The 26,188-nt window shown below is 43.6% G+C and overlaps 1 protein-coding gene across 1 annotated transcript; it reads right to left on the minus strand.

Moving 5' to 3' along the window:
- Positions 1–4,581: 4,581 nt before the first annotated feature.
- LOC141025698 (uncharacterized) lies at positions 4,582–5,875 on the minus strand. The gene is made up of 2 exons (XM_073501609.1): positions 5,530–5,875; positions 4,582–5,060 (listed from the first exon to the last, which is right to left on the minus strand). The coding sequence occupies exons 1-2, from the start codon at positions 5,873–5,875 to the stop codon at positions 4,582–4,584; spliced, it is 825 nt and encodes a 274-aa protein (XP_073357710.1).
- Between the last annotated feature and the right edge of the window lie 20,313 nt (positions 5,876–26,188).

The raw sequence follows: 26,188 nt of genomic DNA on the forward strand, positions 1-26,188 counted from the left end.
TTCAAATTTGATAAATATTTACAAATATTTCTTGAAAAATCTTTGAACTTTTTTTTCCAAATTTGATGAACTTTTTGCGGATTATTTTATCAAATTCAATTAAATTTTTTAAATCCAATGAACTATTTTCAAAATTGTGAACTTTTTTCTAGCTTGATGAACGTTTTTAAAATTTGATGAATTTTTTACAAAATTTGTGAACCATTTTCTCAAATTCGATGAACTTTTTTCAAAATTGTGAACTTTTCAAAATTCGACGAAATTTTTTGGATTTGATTTTTAAAATTTGACAAATTTTTTCAAAATTTGATGAAATGTTTTCATATTTAATGATATTTTTTCACATATAAATTTTCTTGAAATTGATGATTTTGTTTTTCAAAATCGATGAACTTTTTTCATAGTCAATGATTTTTGTAGCGACCCGACCTCAAACGGTCAAGTCTCTGTGCTTTAGTGTCATCCCTGAATCGGTAATGCTGACACACACAGTACTCGAAGGATTTAATACAGAGTAGTAATCACACACTTATTACAACGAATGTCTCAAAAGAGAACTTATTACAATAAATATGACATAAGGCCATCTAATACGATAACAGCGGAAGGCTTGGAAGATAAAGTGAGTCCATCAACTCCAACGGCATAGCTGAGCTACACGGCAACGACCTAACGAACCTTACTCCTCGTCTGAAAAGTCTGCAACATAATACGTTGCAGCCCGAAACGGGTCAGCACATGGAATATGCTGGCAATATAACACACTAGAGCAAGAACATAATAATGCTATCACTACATGCATATTTGGCTGGTGGAAAGGCTCTATGGTTATAGTTTTGCGAAAGCCAATTTTTCCGTACAACCAAGGAATAAATTTTATTTTAACTATCATGGTAGTTGAAACATCATTGAGAAGGTTCCTCCAACTCAATCCCAATTAAAAGTAATTATCAACCCAACATATTAAATTAGGGTGATGAGATACATATGATACTCCAAGTACTAGATACTCAAGATGTCCATAACCGGGGACACGGCTAACCATGATTAGATTGTACACTCTGCAGAGGTTTTCGCACTTTTCTCCACAAGACTCGATCGCCTCCGTTGAATTTCTCGCACTGCATGGTGTTTGAGAAACGGATGACCGAGACACAGTCTTTCAGAAGCATTAACTCTAACCCCGGGTAGACAGTACCAACCTACATCCCTCTACATCTGCTAGCCTACCACTGGAAGAGGTCATGCAACTTACTCAACTATGCTAGAGCCCATAATAGCTTGTGGCTGCACACGGAAGTTTCTAGCATGAAATATCTCAGTTCCCTTTGAGCCTGGGTGGCGGACATTAGGATTATCACACGGGTACTCCGGGATATCCTAGGACAACACTGGATTCTCCAGGTGCCCGACAAGCAATCCACCCAGATGTGTATTAAAGTTGTCACCTTAAGTTGAACCATTAATTAACAATCTCACATCTGTCATGGATTCACTCACCCAAACCACGTCTACGAGCATAGCATAGCAATATAAGCAATACATAGAAGTAACTCCCAAGGGTTTGATAATAACAGGGCAATAGGTTCTACCTCATCAACTACTTCCCAATACCCACAAGTTAATCACATCCTAAGCATGCAGTGTTTGAGGATTTGAGCTAATGCATAAAACTGGGTATGAAAAGAGTATGATCAATGTGGTAATTGCCTTGCTGATGATCCGCAAAACTTAGAGACTCGTAGTAGCACGCTTCGCACTCCGGGAATTCTATCACCAACAAACAATAGCATACATAAGCAATCAAGCAAAGATGCACGGGTAAAACTCAAATAAGAAGATCTAACCAGAAAGTTCAACTTAAGAACTCCGGTTTGCAAAAAGAATCAAATCAAACGGAACAACGAAACTCAAACTGCGAAAGAAACAAGATCCGTTTACTAATCTGGACTAAAGTCAAATTTTATAGTACCAAAATCTTGTTCAAGTTGGTTAAACAGAAAGAGGGTTTCGAGACGAAGATCTAGGCGCTTGAATCGCCTGATTCTGATAAACGAGCGAAAAGATAAACTAAAACGAAAATCGGATCAGAAATCGCGTTTGAAAATAATCGCGAAAAACCCGAGAAAAAGAAAAAACTGGGGAGGCTGGGCCAGCTGGGCCTCGGCCCAGTTCGGTCCGGCGGGCTTCTTTAAAAAAATAGATTCTGCCGAAAAGATATTCTAAAAAAATAAATAAAAATACAAAAATACCAAAACAAATTTTCACCATCTAAACGAAATATTTAGAACAAGGTGAACATTTTCCTGGCCTGAAATGCAACTTTTGAAAAATGCATATTTTCCTATGCAAATAAAATAGCAATAAAATCCGAATAAAATTAAATATTTGATTTTAATATTTTTCCTCCAATATTTCATTTATTTTGGAGAAGTCATATTGTCTCCTCTCATATATTTTTTAATATGAAATATTTTCGGAGAGAAAAATAATTAAAATAAATAATCCTCGTTTCAATATTTGATAAAATTCAAATATGAAAACAGTGAAATCCCCAACTCTCTCCGAGGGTCCTTGAGTTGCTTAGAATTTCGAGGCGAAACGAATGTGCAATATAAATATGATATGCATGAATGACCTATGTATAACATTCCAAATTGGATGAACTTTTTCAAAATGGATGAACTTTTTCAAATATGTGATTTTTTTGCAAACTCCATGAATTTTTACAAATTATTGATACTTTTCTGAATTTTTTCAGATTCATTTTTAAAGAAAAAGGCAAAACAAACGGTTGAGCTAACATTGGAGTATTGCGTCCCAAGCGACAGAATCGTGAGTGAATAGTGTCTTGAGCGACCAACCTTTGTTGGGCCAGGCCCAGGAAGCCTTCGTGTGAGCACCACAGAGGATATTCGGTGCCAAAGGTGCCATATACTCCCTCCATCCCAAAATAAGTGTCTCAACTTTAGTACAAAGTTATGTATTAAAGTTAGTACAAAGCTGAGACACTTATTTTGAAACGGAGGGAGTAGGACCTCCGCCATCCCAATCCCTATTTAGCGCCCATTATGCAAACAGACGCTCACCCCCCCCTCTCAGTTATTTCAGAAAATGGCCTGGCCCATTTAGAAGCGCAACAACCTAATTTCTTCTCCGATTTTGGGTAGCTTCCAGAAGCTTCTAGGCTGGTTTTGGGAAGCTTCCTGACCTGTTTATTTCCTTTTTAGTTTTTGTATTTTTCCTGAACCGGGGTTGGTTCTCTTTTAGTTCTTTTTTTTGTTTTTAATTTTCACAATATTTTTTGATTTTTTCAAATGCATCAAAATTTTAAAAATCATGAACTTTTCTCAAATTTGTGAACTTTTATTTTGAATTTCTTGAACCTTTTCAGTTTTTGCTCACTTTTGTGAACTTTTTCCCAAGTTTCGTGAACTTTTTTTCAATTTTGTGTACTTTTTCCTGGGATGTGGGCTCCATCCACATTAAATTTGAGCACGTCGGCCGGCAGGGGAAGCCAGCGCTGTGGAGTTGCATGCGGCTTGGCATTTTTGCTGAAATAACCCTAGTATTCCTCGGTCGTGCATGCAACTCTACAGGCAAACTAGCCATGCTCCATGGGCTTCTCGCCTTCCCTCACTTTGTTCCTCTGCGTCCACCATTGCCACCACATCACGACAATCAGCATACGATCCTTCTCCGGAATCTGCCACAAGTTGTCCATTGTTGCATCCACGGACTCACACACATCAAGTCGCTGCCGAACGTGCTCCAGGCCGAGAGCACGCCATACCTGCTTGATTTCCTGGCATTCCATGAAGAGATATTTGCCGGATTCATTCCGGGAATTGCATAAGAAGCGTTTATGATCCTGGATGGTCATGCCCCTCCTGCATAGGATATCCTTGGTGGCTAGGGTATTGTGCGCCATCCTCCAGATGAAGTGTTTGATTTTCCCCGGGCAAGGCATACGCTAGATCCTCTTCCATTTGTCTTGTCCTCCATCATTCAGGTTGCCAACCTCAATTTGGGGCGCCCCACCAGCAGGCCCGCATTCTCAGAGATTGCCCTCCTTAGCTTGTAGGCCTGCCTAACCGAAAACAGCCCCTTCGGGTCAAAATGCCATGCCATAAAATCCACAGCACCATCCCTCATAGGCATCTGGAGTATCAAGGCTGCATCCTCCTCCCAAAAAGTATCCCGTACTAGCTCAACGTCCCAATCACCTGTGCCGGGGTCAATGAGCTCCGAGACTCTGGTTAGCAAGCTGCCCCCTCTCGGTGTGATGACTTTGCGTGACCAGGCTCTCGGGATCCAGGGGTCTTCCCATATCCTAATACTCTCCCCATCGCCTACCCTCCATATAACACCTTGCTTAACCAACTAAATGCCATGGGTAATACTCTACCACACATAGGACATGTTTGCAGCCTCCCCCGCCTCCAGAACAGAGTTGTTTGGGTAATATTTGGCCTTCATGAGCTGAGCACAAAGGCTCTCCGGTTCTTGGATCAGTCTCCACACTTGGCGGGCAAGCATGGCAATGTTGAAATCATGAATATCCCGAAAGCCGAGCCTTCCTCACCCTTTGGACCGTGTGAGTTTCTGCCAGCCCACCCAGTGAATCTTGTTCTCATTGTCCTGTTGACTCCACCAGTACTGAGCAATCATGGCACTAATCTCCTCACACATGGTCTTGGTCAAGTAGAAGACAGACATAGCAAATGTGGGTATGGCCTGCGCCACTCCCTTCACCAAGATTTCCTTTCCTTGCCTCGAAAGAGTTCTCTCGTTGCAGCCCTGCATGCGGGTCCATATGGAGTCCTTGATATAGGCAAAAGCTTTCTTCTTGGAGCGTCCGATATACACCGGTAAGCCCAGGTATTTCTCATTGTAAGCCTCGCTATCTATGCCAAGAGTGGCCTTCACTTCATCCTTAGACTGAGTCCCACAGTTTTTACTGAACATGATCGCCGACTTCTCATGGTTGATGCACTGTCCTGAACACTGCTCATACACTGCCAAAATCTGCTGCAATTCCTCAGCTTCACTTGCCTTGGCTTTCATAAGTAAAACCGAGTCATCAACAAAAAATAAATGCGAAATAGAAGGCGCCCCTTGAAAGATTTGAATGCCACTAAACACCCCCACTACTCTGGGCATCATTGAGCAAAGCTGATAGCCCCTCAGCGCAAATCACGAAGAGGTATGGCGATATGGGATCGCCTTGTCGGAGCCCCCTGGAAGGCATGAACTGTTCAGAGAGATCATCATTCACCTTGATTTGGTACCGGACTGTCGTTACGCACTTCATAACGAGTCTCACCCAGCTCCTAGCAAAACCAAGTTTGATCATCATAGCCTCTAGAAAAGACCACTCAACCTGGTCGTATGCTTTGCTCATATCCACTATAACCGCAACAAATTCTTCCTTGCCCCCTCTTTTGTTCATCAGAAAATGTGAAACCTCGTAGGCCCTCAGAATGTTATCTGTGATTAGTCACCCCGTCACAAAGGCACTCTGGTTGCCTGAGATTATCTGTGGCAGAACAAGCTTTAGGCGGTTTGCGAGGACCTTGGAGATAATCTTATACAAAATATTGCAGAGACTGATGGGCCTCAAATCCTTTATTCTCGAGGGGTTTTTGACTTTTGGTATAAGTACCACCGTCGTATCATTCCAGCCATGCGGTAGCTCGCCTCCCTTTAGGACTTTCATCACTTCCTCAGCAATGTTCCTGCCCATCAAATGCCAATATTTCTTGAAAACCACAGCCGGCATGCCATCTGGGCCAGGAGCCTTGAGGTCCCCAATATGATCCAGGGCCACCTTAATCTCCATCTCAGTGAAGTCCGCCATAAGACAATCATTCATGGCCTGTTTGACCTTCGTTGGGATAGACCGAAGAAGTTCATCATAGTGGTTATTGCCATTCGAAGTAAACAGGCCCTGAAAATAAGACTGAGCATAGTTAGTGAGATCTCTCCCCTCCTCCAACACCACACCATCCTCCCTCGTGAGCCACCTTATTGAGTTGGCTTTCCTCCTCGCCGAGGCATAGCGAAAGAAGAACTTCGTATTCCTATCTCCCTCCTTCAACCACCATACATGAGAGCGCTACCTCCATTTTATGTCCACCACCTCCTCAAGATGATCCACCAAGCAGCGTAGTCGCACCTCCTCCGCAACCTTCTCCGGGATGATATCTCTCTTCCTGCACTCCTCCAACGCACGCTTCGCCTCTTTTAACTTCCTCTCCGTGTCTCCTAGCACCGTTCTACTCCACCTTGTCAGGTCTCCAGCCACGCCCTTCAAAGCTGCTGCCACATCCATCGCGCCCCCTCACACACCCTCCTCCATGCTTCCTCAATTACCAGGTCGCAGCCATCCTCTCTCAACCATCGAGCTTCAAACCTGAAGGCTCCACTTCCTTCCCTTCTGCTACTTCCCATGTCAACAGTATCCACCACTATGGGCCGGTGATCCGAATGCCTTGCCAGCTTGTTTCACACACGAAACTCCGGGAACGCCGAACACCATTCCATATTGGCAGCCGCCCTGTCCAGCCGGTCACAAATAGCCTTCTGCGTTGGTGCAATTGTTCCACCATGTTAATATGTCTCCTTCATAGCCCAGATCACTAAGCCTGCACCCTTCTAACGCCTCTCGGAATAAGTTCATGCACCCCTCCGCCCGATCAACTCCTCCCCTCTTCTCCTTATTGCTCAATATCTCATTAAGGTCTCCCATGCACAGCGAGGGCCTCCCCTCTTGATGTTGTTGTTGGAGGAGATGCATCGTTCTCCACGTTTCCTTCTTCCTGCTGGCCTGCGACTCACCATAGACCCCCGTAAGTCTCCACACCACCCCATTTTCCTCCGTGATATCTGCATCAATGTGCCTCCTCCCTATTGATCTCAGCGAGAGATTAACTCCCTGCTTCCACAATATTGCAAGCTCTCTCCTCCTCCCATCCGGATTCCTCACACACATGTTCACCAGCCCCAACTTCCACCGATACTGCTCCATTTCCTTCTCGTAAAGCTTGGTTTCACATAAGAACACCACATCGGGATCCTCCGCCTTCTTGAGATCCAAGAGGCACTACAAAAAAATACACTTCCGTGATGATACGTGTTTGTCACAGTAGGTCGCGTTTTTTGTCATGCATGTACATCCATGACAAATTTATGACAGAATCAAAATAGTCATACCTGTGCTGTCGTAGAAGTGTTCCATGACATTACCAAAATTATCATCACGGAAGTGTCCACTTCCATGACGATAAATCGCGCGTCACAGAAGTGCTTTCGTCAAGGGTGACCGACACATGGCATCCACCGTAACGGAACGCCGTTAAGCTATCGGGTCGGGTTTTGGATCCGATAACCTGTTAACAGCCGCGACCAATGGGGATTTTCCATGTGTAAAATCATCATTGGCTGGAGGAAACACGTGTCGGCTCATCGTTGGGACAAATGTCATCCACTCATTGGACAGAAGGCGCCTATGATACGTCGACACGTGGCACGACCCATCAACTTTAAATGGGCCGGCCCAACTAAAGGCCCACAAGATTTTGCGGACCATAATGGGCCGGCCCAGCTAAAGGCCCACGAGATTTTGCGGACCATAATGGGCTGGCCCAGCTAAAGGCCCACAAGATTTCGCGGGCCATAATGGGCCGGCCCAAGTAAAGGCCCACAAGATTTTTGTGTGCCATAATGGGCCGGCCCAGGTAAAGGCCCACAAAATTCTTGCGGATCATAATGAGCCGGCCCAGCTAAAGGCCCACGAGATTTCGCCGACACTAATGGGCCGGCCTAGCTGTAGGCCCACAAGATTTTGAGGACCCTAGTAGGCCGGCCCACTAACTGGCTGCCATGTTTTGGGCCAAATGCCGGCCCATATTTGATCCGGTCCATTAATGGCCTGCCACGGGCCTAATAATGGCCCATATGAGATCCGGCCCGTTAAAAGCCTCCCACATTCTGGGCCAAATCACGGCCCAGATCAGGTCCGGCCCTTTAAGAGGCTTTGGCCTCAATTATGGCCCATATCAGATTGGGCCCGTTAACTGGACGCTATGCTTTTGGGCCCACTTGCTAAAGGCCCATTTAGTAATTCGGCCTGATATTAGTTTCGGCCTGTTAAGGGCCCATTTAACATTTCAGCCCTATATTAATTTTGGCCTGTTAAAAGCCCGTCATATAGTTGGGCCTAACTACGGCCCGATTTGCATCCGGCCTGCTTGCATCCGATATCTGATTGGGCCAAACAAGGACCGAGACAATTTTGGCCTGTTAAAAGCCCGTGATTTGATTCGCACAATCATGGGCCGGGGTCCATTTCGGGCTGCTGCCGGCCCGTGAGCTGTTCGGCACGTTTCAGGCCCAACCTACTTCTCAGCCTCCTAAAAGCCCATTGAGTTTTCTTGCGAAAAGAGTGCCGGGGTTTACTTGGCCTATTAAAGGCCCGAATCTACTAGTGGGCCAGTTTGACGAGGCCCATGATGCGGATCATACATCGTGATTGCATGACGGCCCGATTATGTACCGTAATTTTACGGTTTGGCCGGTTTACTGCGAAGACATGATATATATACAGTAAAATAACTGCAGCATCATGAATAAGAAAAAACCTAGACTATACAGTAAAGAAATTACGGCATATTACATCCACTGGGCATCAAAGTTTGCCACTATGATAATAAAGCACAAGCAGATAGCAGATTACATACACTGGGCATCAAAGATCGCCGCCAGTGCAAATAAACACGCCGACAAAATAATATACAAAACCGACAGCACTTCAATAGAGTTCAAGAAAGGTTAGCCCTGCTGGCGAGCTGCAGCGCAACCACCTGAGCAAGATGATGAGACTGCGCTTGTTCAACACTTATATCTTCCTCACTCTGAAAGATAAACAAGCAGACAGATGACAGGTTTTGCACATAAAAGTATCAGTGCTGACAATTCATCACATTTCTTACTGATGAATAAAGTGACACAGTTTAAAATTGCATTAACACAATATGGTATTGTTCAGGTCAAGACATGGCAGGAAATGACATTGTGAAGGAGTTGGCAGCTTCACGAGACCACTGGATCAAGAACTCATAAGTATCAATGGTTAGTGTGCTGTCAATTTATCCCATTTCAGATTGGCAAATAAAGAGACGGTTTAAATAATAGTAGAATGATATGACATTGTTCATAGTTAAGACATTGCAGAATATGACATTGTGTTGTAGTGGGTAGGTTCACCACACCACTGGATTACGGATGAAGAACACAAGCATACATGCAGTGCAAAAGAAGATCACTTGCTCTGTATAGTTTAATTTACATGGTATGAAGAAGGAACTTGGTTGTACAACTGAAAACTTAAATTGAGAAGGACAAACTTCTGTTTATGAACTACATTATAAACTTTAAACATGCAATTTGATGCAAACACCAAAAATAAACAGCTGTTGCAGTCATGCCTAACCAAATATACCCAACAAAGTTTGAAGGCTTGAGAAGGACAAACTTACATTACTGGTGAAGACAGGCTCTATAAAGCCCTTGTCCATGCTGATGGGGGGGGGGCAATTCAAGAAGTTTACCACAGAATCTTCTTCATAAGCATTGCCTTTATTCTACATTTTGTTAAGAGTAAATATAGATGTGATAATATACGAAAAAATGGAGAATATTTATGATAAGATGAAGAGTGATGCTACATAACCAAGTAGCTATAAATGTATGTGCAGCGATACAGGCAAAAGGCACAGCCAAGAGCAATGCACAGCTAAACTTCTTCAGTACCAACCTTATGGTAAGAGTAAATATAGATCTGATGTGTAGAAAATGGAGGGCAAAGGAAAATAAGCTGCAGAGTGATGGTACATTAACAACCACCTATCAATATAAGTACACTGATAAAGGACAGCATGTACTTAAAAAAATCATTGGCATTGGATATATTCTACACTAATGTAACCATTCATACAGATTAGATAATTTGGAGCAAACAATTGATAAGCAAGCTATCATGCATACTGCTGTCACATAATGAACAAGGTATGTATGCAAGTACAATGATACAGGACAACAGGTACTAACAAGAGCAAAGCAGCGGGCGGCATATTTGCGATATCCCATCGTTCTTTTCAAATCGGAATTCTTCTTCGAGCAGATTTCCTGCAAAAAAGATCCGTAAGGCACATGCGGAAAAGTAGAAGTTCAAATTGTCATTTGATTTCATAGACAGTACCTCATCCTGGGAACGAGACCAGTGCATAACAAGGTTTTTCCATTCAATGTCTTCTAAATTTAGCACAGGAGATTTCACCGGAAATTCGTTTATAGACTTGCCATCAAAGTGTGATATCCTTAGGTAACACCGATACTGCTGCAATGCTTCCTTGAAAAGCACAAGCAAGCTTTGCTCGTCATGACTATCTAGATTGACCCTCGCCTAGTTACAACAATGTAATGTAAATCATTGATGTGTTTGATCAGCAGAAAACAGGAAAATAATAACCATGAATAATAGCACTTACACGTAAGTTGGACAGGAAGATGTGAAAATGGTGTTTGTCTTCACTATAATCTTCCCATGATGGGAATATATGCACGTAGTCCCTAACAACATTGAAAGCATTGTCTTTTAAACTGGGAATAAATGGAATGGGGTTCCAATCTGCAGGAATTGGCCGTCTCTGCAGTTGGGATAGGTCTTCGGACGGTGGACTTACTGTACTTTTTGCTGGAGTGGGATTTTTCTGTGGTACAGCTGGTGCTATGGCAAATGAAAGCGGTATACCTTTTGCTGGAGTGCAGGTCCTGTGTGGTGGGACTAGTGGTGTGGCCAATGAAGTATGGGTACAGTCTGCTGGAGTCCGTCCTATGTTTAGTGTCACTGGTTGTACAGCCAATATAAGTGGGGCGCTGTCTGATTTCTCCGGCACCACCACGTTTTTCAAGGACTTTGCTGGTGCTCCTTCAGGTTCGGCAATCACCCTCTTCCTTTTTGATGTCTGATGCACAAGAACAACATTTGAGTGGAAAAACATGGTATGATGACAGATGTAATATGTATTCATAATGGATGGGCATGGCATCTCGAGTTATATGATGAGTAAACTAAGCAGATGGCGGTGCAACAAAGTAGAAGAAATGCAAGACAACATATACAAGATACGCGCAATCAATAAAACCTTGCCAAATTAGAACAGGCACCTTGATGGGTGAGCAGGACAGGCCATCTGCCTTTGACTCCTCGAGGTTAGAATAGTCATTAGGATGATATTCTGAACAAGAATCAACAGGTGGGGAGCGTATGAGTTTCATTGATTCCAGAATGGCACTCAATGCCTTGGTGCTAATTTTGTAAGTCATTGCAGTGTTCCACAATATTCTTCTGATGCGCGGATTCTAATATTCACTGTAATTGCGTATAATATCTGAGAACCATGAAAACATAAATAGTTGTGAGATTATCTTTGTAATGCAGATGATATTCTAATATAGGGGCGCCCCTGTAAACACTTGTGTGCTATCACTGGATTCTGATGAGAGAGATCATGTGTGCTGTAATATGGTGCGTGCATTTATATAATCTGGCACAAGTCCACAAAAAATAGGCTCCAGAAGTAAGGATAGCTGGCAGATGATAGGTTCATAATATACTATATAGAGAGTTTATTGCCAAACCATGATAACAAGAGCACACAACAACTAGGCAGATCATAGTGTACATAACAGGGGTACACCATAACCACGATATATAAATCGGGAAAGTGGAACTGGCTTGAAAATACGGTGTTGTATTGCCGCTAGTAATTGAAAGCCTATCGATCACGTACAGGCCAGCTCTATCAGCTGTTGACTGCAGATGTCCCTGCGCCCCTTCCTGACAAGGAACATACTGTACGTACTAAATACAGAATAAACAAAGAGGAACATGTTAAAGAACAGAAGAGGAAGCATATTCTTGAGGTTCCGCTTCATTGCATACAATGTTGGTTGCCCACTCATGATGAATCACAGCGCCCAAAGAAATGCAATTCCATGCTGTCTCTCTATATGTGGCAATTTTGAACAAGAGTCATTAGGATCATATTCTGAACAAGAATCAACAGGTGGGGAGCATATGAGTTTCATTGCATCCAGAATGGCACTCAATGCCTTGGTGCCAATTTTGTAAGTCATTGCAGTGTTTAGCTTCAAGAGTGGACTGCTGCTAGTGCGACACAAAGCAGCTACACAGATCATAGTGTAGATATAACGGGGAAAACCGTAAGCATCAGAGTAAAATCAGCAAAGTGGAACTTGCTGGAATATATGTGCTAGTATTGCCGGTACGGCTAGAAAGGCTTCGGATACCAGCTCTCTTCAAGTGAAGGTGCGGTACTGTTAATATCAGTGTTACTCTCAAAGGCGACACAGCTCCCAGCATTTCCTTGCTATTCTTATAGGATTCAAGTGGGCAGGTGACTACAAATCCTATTCCTATGTTTACAAGATCCTACGAATCAAAGAGGCTCAAAGTGTCCATCACAACCGACCGTATAGACCTCTACATTGCAGAAGTCCCTGCTTATCTTCAGTACAAGGAACATACTGTACCACTATCATACTCCCTCCGTTCCAAAATATAAGTCTTGGTAGAGATTTCCACTATGGATCACATACAGATGTATCCTGATACATTTTAGAGTGTAGATTCACTCATTTTGCTCCATATGTAGTCCATGGTGGAATCTATACAAAGACTTGTATTTAGGAACGGAGAGAGTACATATTAAAGAAGAACAGAAGAGGAACATGGTAAAGAAGAGCAAGCAGATTTTGGATAATAAAATGTTGGTTGCACAGTGCCCACACATGATGAACCAGAGCGCATTAAGAATGCAACTCCCAGCTGTCTCTCGACCATTTCAGGCGGTTGGATGAAGATCCTATGTCTCCTAACCCATCTTCTTCCTCGTCTCTGATTCTTCCCATACAGAACACCGCACGGGCTGCCGGCTGGACAACCGGCCCCCGCCGCCTGTGTTCCTCCGCCACCCCCACCCCCACCCCCGCCCCAACCCCCACCCGCGTCGAGTTTTCTTCGTTCAGCGAGGCCCCACAACCACCCGAGCCCCTTCGTTCGCACCGGCGAACTCCGGCGAGCTCTGAAAAATCGACTAACCCAATTTTGAAATTTAGTCTACTGTGATTTAACTAGTGTGAAATATAAAAGGGGAAACCCATAAGCATTGGGAGTATAGTGTTGAGCGTGCCATGGCGGATCTGAAGGTGCAAACCGGACAAAGGCAACTTCGCAACCAAGACAAGAAATCAGAGTAAAGAAGTGGCGATCTATTTTCTTGCTGCGATAAATAAGTTGACCAGATACGAAAGAGTACCGCCTCTGGTGCGGCGCCGTGTACGCATCTGCTAAGAATTTGACGGTGCTACGGTAGCGATGGCTGTCGACGGCGTGGAGGCAGATCTAGGAGGGTATACGGTGGCGGCGGGGCGCGGTGGATGAGACGGTCGTAGGAGCGGCGCCGGCAAGGTGGACGACGGCGGGGATGAAGCGAGAGGACGGGATGCAAGGATCCCGGTCCGAAGCCGTGGATGAGAGAGGTCGATCTCTTGTAATGGACGGCGGCGTCGGGGTACCAGCTCCGGCATGGTGGAGGAGGACGGCGGTGGATGGGGTGGCGGACGGCGGCAGACGGAGGAGGGTGGGGTGGAGAGGGTGTTTTGGCACCCACGGAGTACGAATGGGGAAAAGGGAGGTAGAGAGGAAGGGGGAACCATGTATTCAGGGCGCACTTGTCTCAAATGCGAGGAAATTTACAAACTTAGCCCCCGTTCCAAATTTCTACTACATCACAGCAACATTAGTCGGTTGGGGATAGGACGGTAATCTCACATACACCAAATATTTGCCGACGAGAGTTTGTTTTTGGCGCCCACCGTGTATGAATATGAATCAGGGAGGGAGTCGATTTCGGCCGAGGACACACTGTATTTTGGCGCCCACTGTGTATGAATCCGGGTGAGAGGCGGTAACGTCACGTTTGGGTGAAATTACAAACCTACCCCTATCGAAACCTATAGAAATCCAGCAGATAGGCTTTGCGTGGCAGGGATAGGCAGTAGTGATTTCCATCTCGCAGATTTTGGTTTCGGGCGGTTACTGCGACTTTCCCCGCTTCGTTCAAATTTTGCAGAGTGCACGTTTACCGTGCCAACTCAATTCGAATCCCGTTTGTATTCTATTTTTTTCGGGCGGGATCCATTTTCAATTGGAATTACATTCTATATACATCATTTTTTTATATATACTTTCAAAACACAACACCATTTATACATAAATATGGTTTACAAATGGCATGATCTCAGATTCATGTTGTATCCATCAATTTGGATTTTCAAATATTTGAAACTTTATGTTGAAATCCAATGTATGCATTCCTCGCTAACTGTCTCCAATTAATGTGTGTTTCATGCGGTTTTTTTACTTCTCAAACATGTATAATGTGTTTCACACACGCACCATATAGTGTAATCCTGTTTAGACATTAATTGCATATAAACCATGCATTGTTTGTAATTGAAGAATCTATGGATCACCAATATTGATAAACTATATAACATCACACGTGTGCCCAAATTCAAATGAATATGCATGTTTGATACACCAATTTGCGTTATGATATTATCGATGTCGTGATCTCCAGTTTAAATATTTGAATCCCCTTTAATCCAGATATTCGTCTCATATAGCTATCACTCATGCTTATATAGGACTATCTCTCTGGACCTATACACGTTCATCGTCTCTCAGGTATCTCTCGTGCTACCTGTATGTCGACAATGATCTTTTATCTTCGTAACACACTGACGGTACTCTCTCCCTCGACCTTCATCACTCTATCTCTCTCTAAGTATATCTTGCTCCCTGCTATGTGTCTCTAACTATGATTCTCCATGTGGAATCTCTTTCTCTCACACAAACACAAAACTTTGTCTCCCGGGGTCTCATTTCTCTCTACTATTCCCATGTGTGCCACTCGCACACCCCTCATACAGAGATGTCTTTCGCTCCTTAGATATGAGAACCTACGACTCTTCCTCTTCAATGTCTCTTTCTCACACACAAACACAAACTCTGTCTCCTAGGGTCTCATATTTCCCCATTGTTCTCTTGTATGTCGCTCACACACACCCTCTCTCCCTAGAGATATCTTGCGTTCCCTCGTATGTCTCTCTAGCTATCACTCTCGTTGTGAAATATCTTTCTCTCTCGCAGACACAAAACTCCGTCTCTCTGGATCTCATTTCTCTTTGATATCTGTTTGTATGTGACTCACATGCACCCTCTCTCTATCTCTCTCACACCCACACACATAACCCAGCCTTCTGATCCACTCGACTCCTATCTCTAACGCACACTAGCTAGCATCTTTATCTTTCTATTTATCTGTTTCTCCATCAACCTTCTTTCTCGCCCTCACTCTTGATTCCTATCACGCACACTACATATGTTTCTCTCTACATGCAGTCAAGTGCCCTCTCACACACATATATAACTTCACCCTTTGAACCACCCGACGATCATCTCCAACACCCAAACTAGCGGATGTCCCTCTAGCTAGCATCTCCATCTCTGTATCTATCTGTAGTTTCTCCGTCAACATTTCTTTCTCACACGGAGTCTTGCTTCCTATCACCCACACTATATACGTCTCTCCATACATATGCATTTATAGGTTGGTCTCTTTTGCACAATCGTTGCGCCTCACTCCCTCTGCTCGCCATAGATGCATGCTCCAGCCCACGCCACTATCTCTTAAAGACAAAAACACATGCTCAATTGTCGGGCCTTCTTCCCTGCATTCTCACATGCATGCATATTGTCATACCGATCCGTCTCTCCCATGTCGTTGATCTTATGACTTATGTCTTCTTTCTTTTATCTCGATCATGCGCGCGCGCGCACACACACATCCCACGTATACATGTATACCTCTCACACATGCACGTTCAAGGTCTCTATGTCTCCATACATAGTTAATTACCCTCAATCCTAACGCCACATCGAATCGTTCTCCTCTTTTGTGCACATAACTTCCGCCTGGATGGGTAAAACACACACTCACACTTAACAATCTCCTTCTAGCTACCCCCCCCCCCGCCTCTCACTCTTCCCCTATATCCCCGAAACCAATAAGACCATCCCTTTGTTTAATTCCCGCCTACATGCACCATCGATATATAGTAGTCTTCCTCGGTGTCTCTCGAACAAACACGTTCTCTCGATGTCGACTCCTCTCACGCGCACACACCTTCTCTTCCCTCTCTACGGGCATTTTCTCTCTCACACCCCATCGTTGGTGGCCTCTGCCATTCACATCACCTCTCTATGATGAAGCCATGCACACTTAAATTACATCCGCCACAGAGGACCCCGCGACACACACACACACACGCACGCACGCACACACACACACACACGCACGCACGCACCCCCCCCCACACACACTAAGACTCCATCTCTCTCTCTCTCTCTCACACACACACACAAAAACACACGCACGCACGCACAGCCCCCGACACACACTAAGACTCCATCTCTCTCTCTCTCTCACACACACACACACCCCACACACACACTAAGACTCCATCTCACACACACATGCTCTAGGCGGAGCATTTGTTCCTACCACCCTTCATCCAACCTTACCCGTATGATAAACAATCACCTTTATTTACTTGCATAACATGGACAAATTCCACTTTACTTTAGTAGTCAGCAAACTTATCATCTGTACCCTTATAAAAAACGAGTTGGCGGTGATGGTGTGCCTGTCATCTTGTAATACAGACCGTATGATCTATATCTGAGGATAGAAAGCAAACTATGATAATTTTACAAAAGATACCCGCACCTCTCTCCACATCATTATCTCCCGCGACCTCACTGCTCAGCAATTAAAAAAGGAATAAGTCTCTGGAACAATCTGGCATGCATGGTCGCCGCTGCCGCCTGCCGGCGCCGTCCGTCCCCATGCCTCCGCCCATTCCGACCACCAGTCACCACCATGCTCCACTCCTCCTCGCCTTATCTCCCATCTTTCATTTTTTCGATGACATTCTCGAGATACCAGTTTTTCGATAAAATTCTCGAGATATCATTAGTTTTTACACATGGGATTACTCCTGCATGGGTCAATCACAACAGGTGTTCTGTAAAAAAATGCATATTGATGTTCCGTGCAATGCACGAGAATCTTGCTTGTAATTATATAACGCAAATCACGAGTAGGAAGTGACATTTTTTTGACACAACCACGTTAACATGGCCACGTAAATCACTAGCTAAAGTAAATACCATTATACTTATATCCCGATGCAAAAGGTTGAGTACATGTCCGAAGAGTAGAGTCGCACACACGCACTCTGTCTCTCAGAATCTCTCTCACACACACACCAGTTACGTGACGCCCACTTAAGCAGACACGTATGTTACAATTTGTGCACCCGCGGGTACACGTGATGCTGCGCATTTATTTAAGCCGGAAGGCGAACCCAAACAGTAGCTGCATTAATTCCCCTCCCGCCGCCTCTTCTCTGGTCGCCGTCGCCCGGTAGCCATGGGCCGGCCGAAGGTAACAACATACGCCATACTCCCGCCGGAGCGGCGCTTTAATATGGAAATTTTAGTGGTCATGCATGCATCTTTTTGTGCTAGCACTCCTATATAAGGGTTGACCGGTCGCTTCCCGCGGACGTGCGCGGGCGGTGGAAGAGGAAGGAGAGGGAAGCGGGCTGTGGAGTAACGTTTTTTACCATAATTTCTTGGGAAACTGAGTGCAATAATTGAGTAGTTTTGCAAACTACCAGTACTACACCTGAAACGGTTCAAAACTTATACTCCCTTGCCAGCGCGCACTTCCCGCGTGAAACGGTCAGCGTCGCCCTGGAGCGTTAGTGCCGCATTAATGCCCGGCCAGAGCGGAGACGACCTCTCACTGGCGCCGGCTTTGAAGTGGCGCGACGGCCGAGAGAGCGCCGCTTCCCGGTGCACGCGACTGCTCCGCGTCGAGACTGACCATAGGCCCTGTTTGGATCCATGGGTTAGAGTTAGTTTGAGCTAGTTGGGGCTCAAATAGCCCTAAAGTATCCAAGCATGAGGGTTTAAATTGGAGCAAGTTGCACCGAACCCACCAAAAAAAACTATCCCACCCAAGAGGTGCTAACTGGAGATAGTTCTCATTGGGACCACTGAAAAATCACTTTTCTCTCTCCATGAAGTGCATTTATTGTCAATCTAACCCTGTCACCCAAACACCTCTTTGGCTAAAGTTAGTTCAGGGTTAGTCATGAGTTAGTCTAACCTCTAGCTAAGTTAGAGTATCAAACAGGAGCAGTATAGGACATGCAAGTTTCTCAAAGCATACAGGCAAATTCGTACGTGAAAGGATTTTTTTCTTTTTGAAAATGGAACGTGAAAGGAATTTTTTTTAGAATGCTCTTGGCATGTCGCTAACATGTGATAGTTAACCGACCTCAATAGACGGCAGAAACGCCAGCCCGCCGCACTTTGATAGAGACGAGGAGGGAGAAGCGATACAGGCTGCTGGATTACTAGAGATAGGTGTCGCACGGAAGCCAAGAAATATGGAGATAGCGTGGGTTAGCCATGTACTAGTATGATGTAACTACACTGGGCTGCCATGTTTCGTACTCTTCCAGTCCACTGTGGAGATGATTGGTTAATTTTATATCGCTGAATAATATTAAATATTATGAGTGCAGACGCTCCACCACGAGGTTCCTTGCTCCTTCTCGGTCGTCCGGAATCTATGTGCTTCCACTCTATTTTTTTACGTGAGCTTTGTTCATCCTTTTGCCAACACGCGAGACATCTAGCATCAAGGTGCACGTGTTATGCAAGGATCGTTCCATCTATATGAAGAACACGTGGGACTGGAACTACGAGACGGACATGTACCCAGGAGTGGACGTACGAACCTGAGTAATGTAGCGCAGTAAGTGAAGTAGAAAGGCACAAATGGTATGAACATGTGTGGCATATAGGGTGTGTTTGGTTGCGTTCTCGTCTCAGCATAGTTGTTCCCTCTTCATGCATGCTCAACTCAACACCCCTCTTCATGCATGCTTCTAATGTATTTGTGCTAAACTAGTGTGGACTCATGCACCCTCCATACACTCTACCAAACACCCAAAAGTAGGTCGAGAAGGGAACTCTTGGGCGGCATTTGTCTCTTACTACGTACTACCACTAAATGTTGTATGTGCAATGCACGGTGATGTTATGGAGTACGTGCCTAAGTACTCTACTACTACTATATTAGTTGGAGGCACATATTAACTTTTATATTTGTTTACGTGTATGCCCCGAGACCTTCCAACTAGACGTGTCTTTCTCTCCAGGTCGCACTTTGTATCGTTCATACCACTAAGTACTACTACGTGTGGTCTCCGACCCAGAAGTGGAAGAAGTGGAGACACTCTACCATGCTGTTTTTTTACGCTGGGCTCTACCACGCTGTTCATGTCCCACTCCTTTCGCTGATGTGTGGGACATCCAGCACGTGCCGTGTTTGGCACCCTTTGTCGTAAGAGTTGAAACGCTAGCATTCATCAGAAATAAAAAATAATTATAAATCGGCAGTGATACTAGTTTTTTGCGAACCAATCAACAGTGATACTATACCACGCGGTTTCCTTGCTCCTCGATATCGGAAAGAATACTTCCTTTCGCCAACATGTGGGACGTCGACCATCCTGGTCCACTTGCCATGCACGCAGAACTCCAAGGGAGAGTCACCCAGGTCGTCGCGCCGTAGTAACAATGACTAATGAGCCGTCAAATCACAGGCCCACTTCCCACTTTGAAGTGTTGGGGAACGTAGTAATTTCAAAAAATTTCCTACGCACACACAGGATCATGGTGATGCATAGCAACGAGAGGGGAGAGTGTTGTCCACGTACCCTCGTAGACCGAAAGCGGAAGCGTTAGCACAACGCGGTTGATGTAGTCGTACGTCTTCACAATCCGACCGATCAAGTACCGAACGCACGGCACCTCCGAGTTCAGCACACGTTCAGCTCGATGACGTCCCTCGAACTCCGATCCAGCCGAGCTTTGAGGGAGAGTTCCGTCAGCACGACGGCGTGGTGACGATGATGATGTTCTACCGACGCAGGGCTTCGCCTAAGCACCGCTATGATATTATCGAGGTGGATTATGGTGGAGGGGGGCACCGCACACGGCTAAGAGATCAAGAGATCAATTGTTGTGTCTTTGGGGTGCGGAAGTAGAGTCGATGACGATCGGCGGTGCAGATCCCCGCAGCTAGGATTTACAACCTCCCAACCGCGAGGATGTATACCCTCATCTGCTCTTCAGACAGCCCTCCGGGAGGCGGTCGAACAGCCCCCCCGGACGGTGTCGCGGACAGCCCTTCGGGAGGACCTTCGAAACTCGAACGGTCACTCGGACAGCCCTTCGGGAGGACCTTCGAAACTCGGACGGTCACACGGACAACCCTTCGGGAGGCACTCACGAACTAAGACCGAAACTACGATCTCTCTACAGAGTTGCACACATACAGTGGCATCATGAGCCATGCTATGCGTAGATGCAGGTTGCGATCTAGAATACATAGAGATGTATGGGTATTGCATAATATAATTAGGTAGTAGATGAGATCTATTGCTAAAAATTATTTATGCGGGTGACAGATAAAATCTGTTACCCGACGTTCTTGTTACTTCCCTAGAATATGCGTTTGCTCAATCTCGAGACAGCATGGTGGAATTTGACAAAGTTCTGGCAATCCGTGATCCTGATTGATCATGGAAGTGCTATCAGTTCTTTGGGTTCTGCCGTAGCCAAAAGAAAGATGAAATTCGCAGATGAAAGGCCATTGCAGATATGATCTGCACGGGGGTCATGCGTATGACGAAGTTTATTATGGGGCTCGAGATTTAATTATCTCGTGTTTCATACACCCCGAGATGTTAATCTAGCAACTTGAATAATAATACTTGATGATAAAACGTTGGTAGCTGCGGTTTAAGTCAAAACCTTAGAAGCCACGTAAAACAAGTTTTTGCATGAACCGATTAGAAACGTCTAACTTGGTTTTGCAGGAGGGTTTGCATGTGCATGTGATGTGGTATAGCAATGCTCATAATAATTTGATTATGTATGAGATGACTATATGATGTAAATTGATTAAACATGACATGTGTGTCATGATTTGGCATGATGGCTGGAGCCATATGACTGCACTTTAATGACCTGCGTGTCAACCTTAAGTAATGCACTTATTTTATTAGCTATAGAGATAGCAATACTATCTTGTGCATCGACAAGGTGGTGCCAATCTTCGTGAAGGTGAACACCGACGCGAATGCCGAAGACGAAGAAATGAAAGACTTCTCCGTCAGAAAGGGCTATACCATATCTTGCTATTATGAATTGCCTGAGATGTTAATCCCTTATGATGCACCCTTCTTGATTGCGCGGTAGTCGCTTTTTATTAGGGTGATCTCTCACTTAAAATATCAAAGTAGTTAGTGTTCACCCAAGTGTAGCACCGTCTGAAATTCGTATCTTTTCGGGGTGCGCCATGTACACATGAGCACGAACGAATCGAGAGGAATGAGGCGGGTGAGGTCAGACCTCGCAGCAAGATCACTTGGTTGTCTTTGACGTTCAGGCAGGAGAGTCCTGAGCTCGGAACACGCCCATCGAAAGATGAACAAGAATCACATAGAGATGTGATCGGCAAGTTGGCCTACCGATTGAAATTCGTGTCATCAGTGATGAACCCGTCAATGGCATCGAATAGAAATATGGATCTTGAATCACTCTAAATCAATTATGAGAGATATTGATTTGAGTGGGAGCGCACTGTTGAATTAACATGTTTAATTCTTAGAGTAATTAATTATGAACACTGTCTAAGTGTTTCTTGCAAAATAGTTGTAGAATAATGGCTCGCGTTTCCACCTTTCCTGTTAAAATTGAATAGCTGTTAAATATCTGGTTAAAACTTTATGTTTGGTAACGTAATGTGAGGATTGTCCTCAAAAGTGCCGAGAAGGATTTTTTCCTATCGCATGCTTTCCGTATCCTCCCGCTAATGCTATGGATCATGTGACTCTCGTCCTTCGATCTAAAAGCTAGAATTCTGTTATGGTCAAGTGGAATATGTTTGCTTCCATGAAACCCAAACTTCAAAAGTTGGGATAGTTATATGATATTCATGGAACTGAAAATTGTTTTCAGATACAAACAAAGCAATGTTTGTTTGCAAGTATTAGTAAAAGTGTTTACTATGCATTTGACTGTTGGGAAAGGGATCTAGAAGAACGCCTGTCATATAATGAAAGGTGAATAAAACAACAACTTAAAGAGAAAGGAAGTGTCCAAAGGGTGTTAGTATGACTTACACGTCTAGGAAGTCCGGGGCTAACGCCACTCTTAAGTTGGGTGCTTCTTTTACGAGTAGGAGAAATACTAAAAGTTAAACTGTTAGAAGTATAAAGGCAGAAAGAGAGATGACTGGAATATCCAGCTCATGTATGAATGTCATACAAGTTTTTGATGTATAGTAGGCTGGTCAAAGATATAGTTCTTGGGAATTATGGTTAAACATGTTAATCACTAATTCTTGGGTATTGTGAGTTAATCACAAAGATACCCGCTCGATTGCATTCTGTTGCGAATCAATGTAAGAGCTGCTATGGCCTAAAAAGACTAGCCAGAAATGAGGTTAAGGTATACACAGGGAACATAGTAAATGTTACTATACCTTCCATCGGTGTATTGCCGTCTGTATTTATTTTCATAATTCATTTAGAGTTTTACAAACTCTAGCCCATTGCATAAGGTATCTTGCAAGAAGGTTGTTCATAAGAGAACTTTTTATGTTCGATGTTATGAATAGCACAAGGGCCATACTTTCATTATGAATGAGATGTATGTTATGAATATTGATAATAATACAATACCTCTGGGTTTACTTTCATAATTCATTTTAGAGTTTCTTACACTCTAGCCCATTGCACAATGTTTGTTGCAAAAGAGTTGTTCATAAAAACAACAATTGTTGTTAAGTATTATGAATAACATGAAGGGCCATGCTTCCATCCAAGATGGGATGTATGTTATGAATACTGATGGTAATATGATACATCCATAACACTGGCGCTAAATGTCGCAAGACTAAAAGAATACCACACTAGTGTGGCACTACATTTGGTCACATTGGAGAAACCCGCATGGAATATTCCATTATGATGGATTTTGAAGTCTTTTTGATTTTGAATCATCTGACACTTGCAACTTTCCTCTGAAAAGTGAAGTGACTAAAATACCGTTCATAGGCCATAAGGAACAAACAACAAACTTATTAGTGATCATACATTTGATGTGTGTAGTCCGATAAGTGTTGTTAGTGGTGGATTTATTTATCTTCAGAAATGACTTAAGTAGATATATGGATATTTACTTGATGAGACGTAAGTCTGGATCTTTTGAAATCATTCGAAAGGTTTTCAAAATGAAGTAGAAATTATTGTAACAAGAAAGTTATGTTTCTGCAATTTGATTGTACAAAGGAATATTTGAGTTACATGTTTAGCGGATGTCTGATGAGTTGTGAAACAGGTTTCATAACTTGCACCTCCCGGAACACCACTGCAAGTGGAAAGTCCGTGGAGATGTAATCAAACCATTTATGACATGGTAAGGTCAAAGATGACATAAATAAATTTGCCATTATCCCTTTTAAAGTGATGCTTTAGAGACTGCGGCTTTTACACTAAAAAGAGCTACATCGGGTCTGTTGAAATGAAGCCATGGTATGGTACGCCCAACCATGTTATATCTTTTCTTAACATTTGGAATGTGGGGCTTGTGTAAAAGGTTACAAACCTATTCCAAATCAGACAAGTGCTACTTTGTAGGTTATACCAAAATGTTGGGTATTCCTCCCTCACTATACCGAGGCAAATAGTTTTGCCGCGAAACGGTGTGCTTTTAAAGAGAATGGTTCTTTCAAAAAGGTGAGTGGGAGAATAGTGCAACTCGACGAGATAAACAGTATCTTCGTCATCAGATCAAAGGAAAGAGACCTTGGAAGTAATTCCAGAGTTTCCTACTGTGACTGATACGGAAGTCTCTACAATAAAATGTATGAACTTCGGTCGAACTTGCAGCTGAACCACGTAGGCAAGGCTCGTGCAAACCTCTCAGGTGCGCAAATGAGATATTGTTGTTAGACAACATTATACCTACGATACACAAGGAAGCGTTGATGGGCCCTGACTCCGGAATTGGCTAAATGCCAATACAACCCGAGTTAGTTTCCATATAAGTGATTCAAGATTAAAACCTTGATACACCTTTCGGAAGACTTAGAGTCTAACGAATATTTATGGAACTTAAAACTGATACGGATAAAAATGTTTTATCCATAAAGCTCGACTTGTTGAAATAACAAGTTCAAGGAGTTGACTACAATGAGGTGGTTTCACCGTAGCGATGCTTAAAGTCGGTTCGGGTTGAACCAACAATTAATACATATTTCAATCATGAGATATGAAACGTGGATGATAAAAGGATTTCCATCTGATGGAAATGAAAGCTAGGACTTGTATATGATACAGTCCAAAGTAATTTGTCGATCCAGAGGATGCTAGTAGGTATGCAAACTTCAGAGTTCCAGCAATGGACAGAAGAGAGCAAAATGGAGTTGGAATCTTCGTGTTTTGATGAAATGGTCAAAGGGGTTTTGACTTCATCAATGGGCAACGAAGATGCTTATAATTCAAGAAAGTAAGTGGGAGCGTAATAATATTTCTAAAAACCTTATGTGCTTGGCACATTGGTAATTGGAAATAAATTTCTTGACACGAATTAGGACTTCATTTGAAAATAGTTTTTCGATGAAGTGCTTAGGCTAAATAGCCTCAATATTAGGCATGATGATCTATGGAGATAGATTTACCTAATGGGGCTAAGCAATGAATACATATTGACAAGATGCTAAAACCTATTTAGCATTTAAACGCCAAGGAGTAATTCTTGACTAAGTCACATGGAAAGAGTTTTTACAAGACTCGGTGTCCCAAAACACTGAGGAGTAAAATACATGATGGAGATTCCACACACCTTCGTGTTTTGGATCAATCATTTATTCCATGGTATGTAAAACAACCAGATATGTCCGATACTCCCAAGGTGTTGCGAGTATGGATACTAAAGTGATCAAAGTACTGATCGTGGGACAACAGTGAAAGATGTCATTAAGTACTAGAGTAAGTACTGATGACATGGTTTTCTCGCAAGCAGAGATCATGAAGAGTTCGTTGTAAAATGTTACATCGATACAGTCTTCATCTTTTCTCCATGCGATTTTCGATTTAAATTAAGGGTTTTGTGTAACACACAATGTGGTGGCACAGTTAGTTGGAATTTGTTCAAACTAGTTACTGTGGCGAATTCTATAACAAGGGCTAAGTATGTTGACACTTTAGAAGCGACAAAGAAGATGTTGAATCATATAGTTCATTCATGAACTTAGTATGGTTCCAAGATGGCTTCTGACAATGGGACACTACTGCAGGTAGTTGCTCCATAACTCACTTTGAGGAATCCAGGTTCGACCTGTGATTCACATACATACAAAGCCAAGTCCACACAAAATATGAATTTTGTGAAAACGTGAAAATGCGAGGACATGCAGAGATACACACGGAGCTGAAATTGTCAGATCCGATGGAGATCAGGCTATACCACATGCGAAGCATTTTTTACACCAGTATGCCATAGGTGTAAAGTGCATTAGCATTAACAAGATTATTGACTCTAGTGCAAGTGGGAGTCTGAAGGAGGTATGCCCTAGAGGCAATAATAAATGATATTATTTATCTCCGAGTTCATAATTATGTTTATGTTCCATGCTATAACTGCAATGATTCTCGAGTCTGCAATATCCACGAGGCTCGGAGGAAGACTCATATGCACGTGTGGAATAATAAACGGTAAGAAGTATTCTTAGTCTGGCCTCTAAGACTAGCTCAAGTGTTGCATGATGGTTCTGTTTTCCTGATCATGGGCATGTCAATGCCAGCAACTTTGAGGGCACAATGT

The sequence above is a fragment of the Aegilops tauschii genome, chromosome 6, assembly GCF_002575655.3.
Source record: "Aegilops tauschii subsp. strangulata cultivar AL8/78 chromosome 6, Aet v6.0, whole genome shotgun sequence".
Lineage (NCBI taxonomy): Eukaryota > Viridiplantae > Streptophyta > Magnoliopsida > Poales > Poaceae > Aegilops > Aegilops tauschii.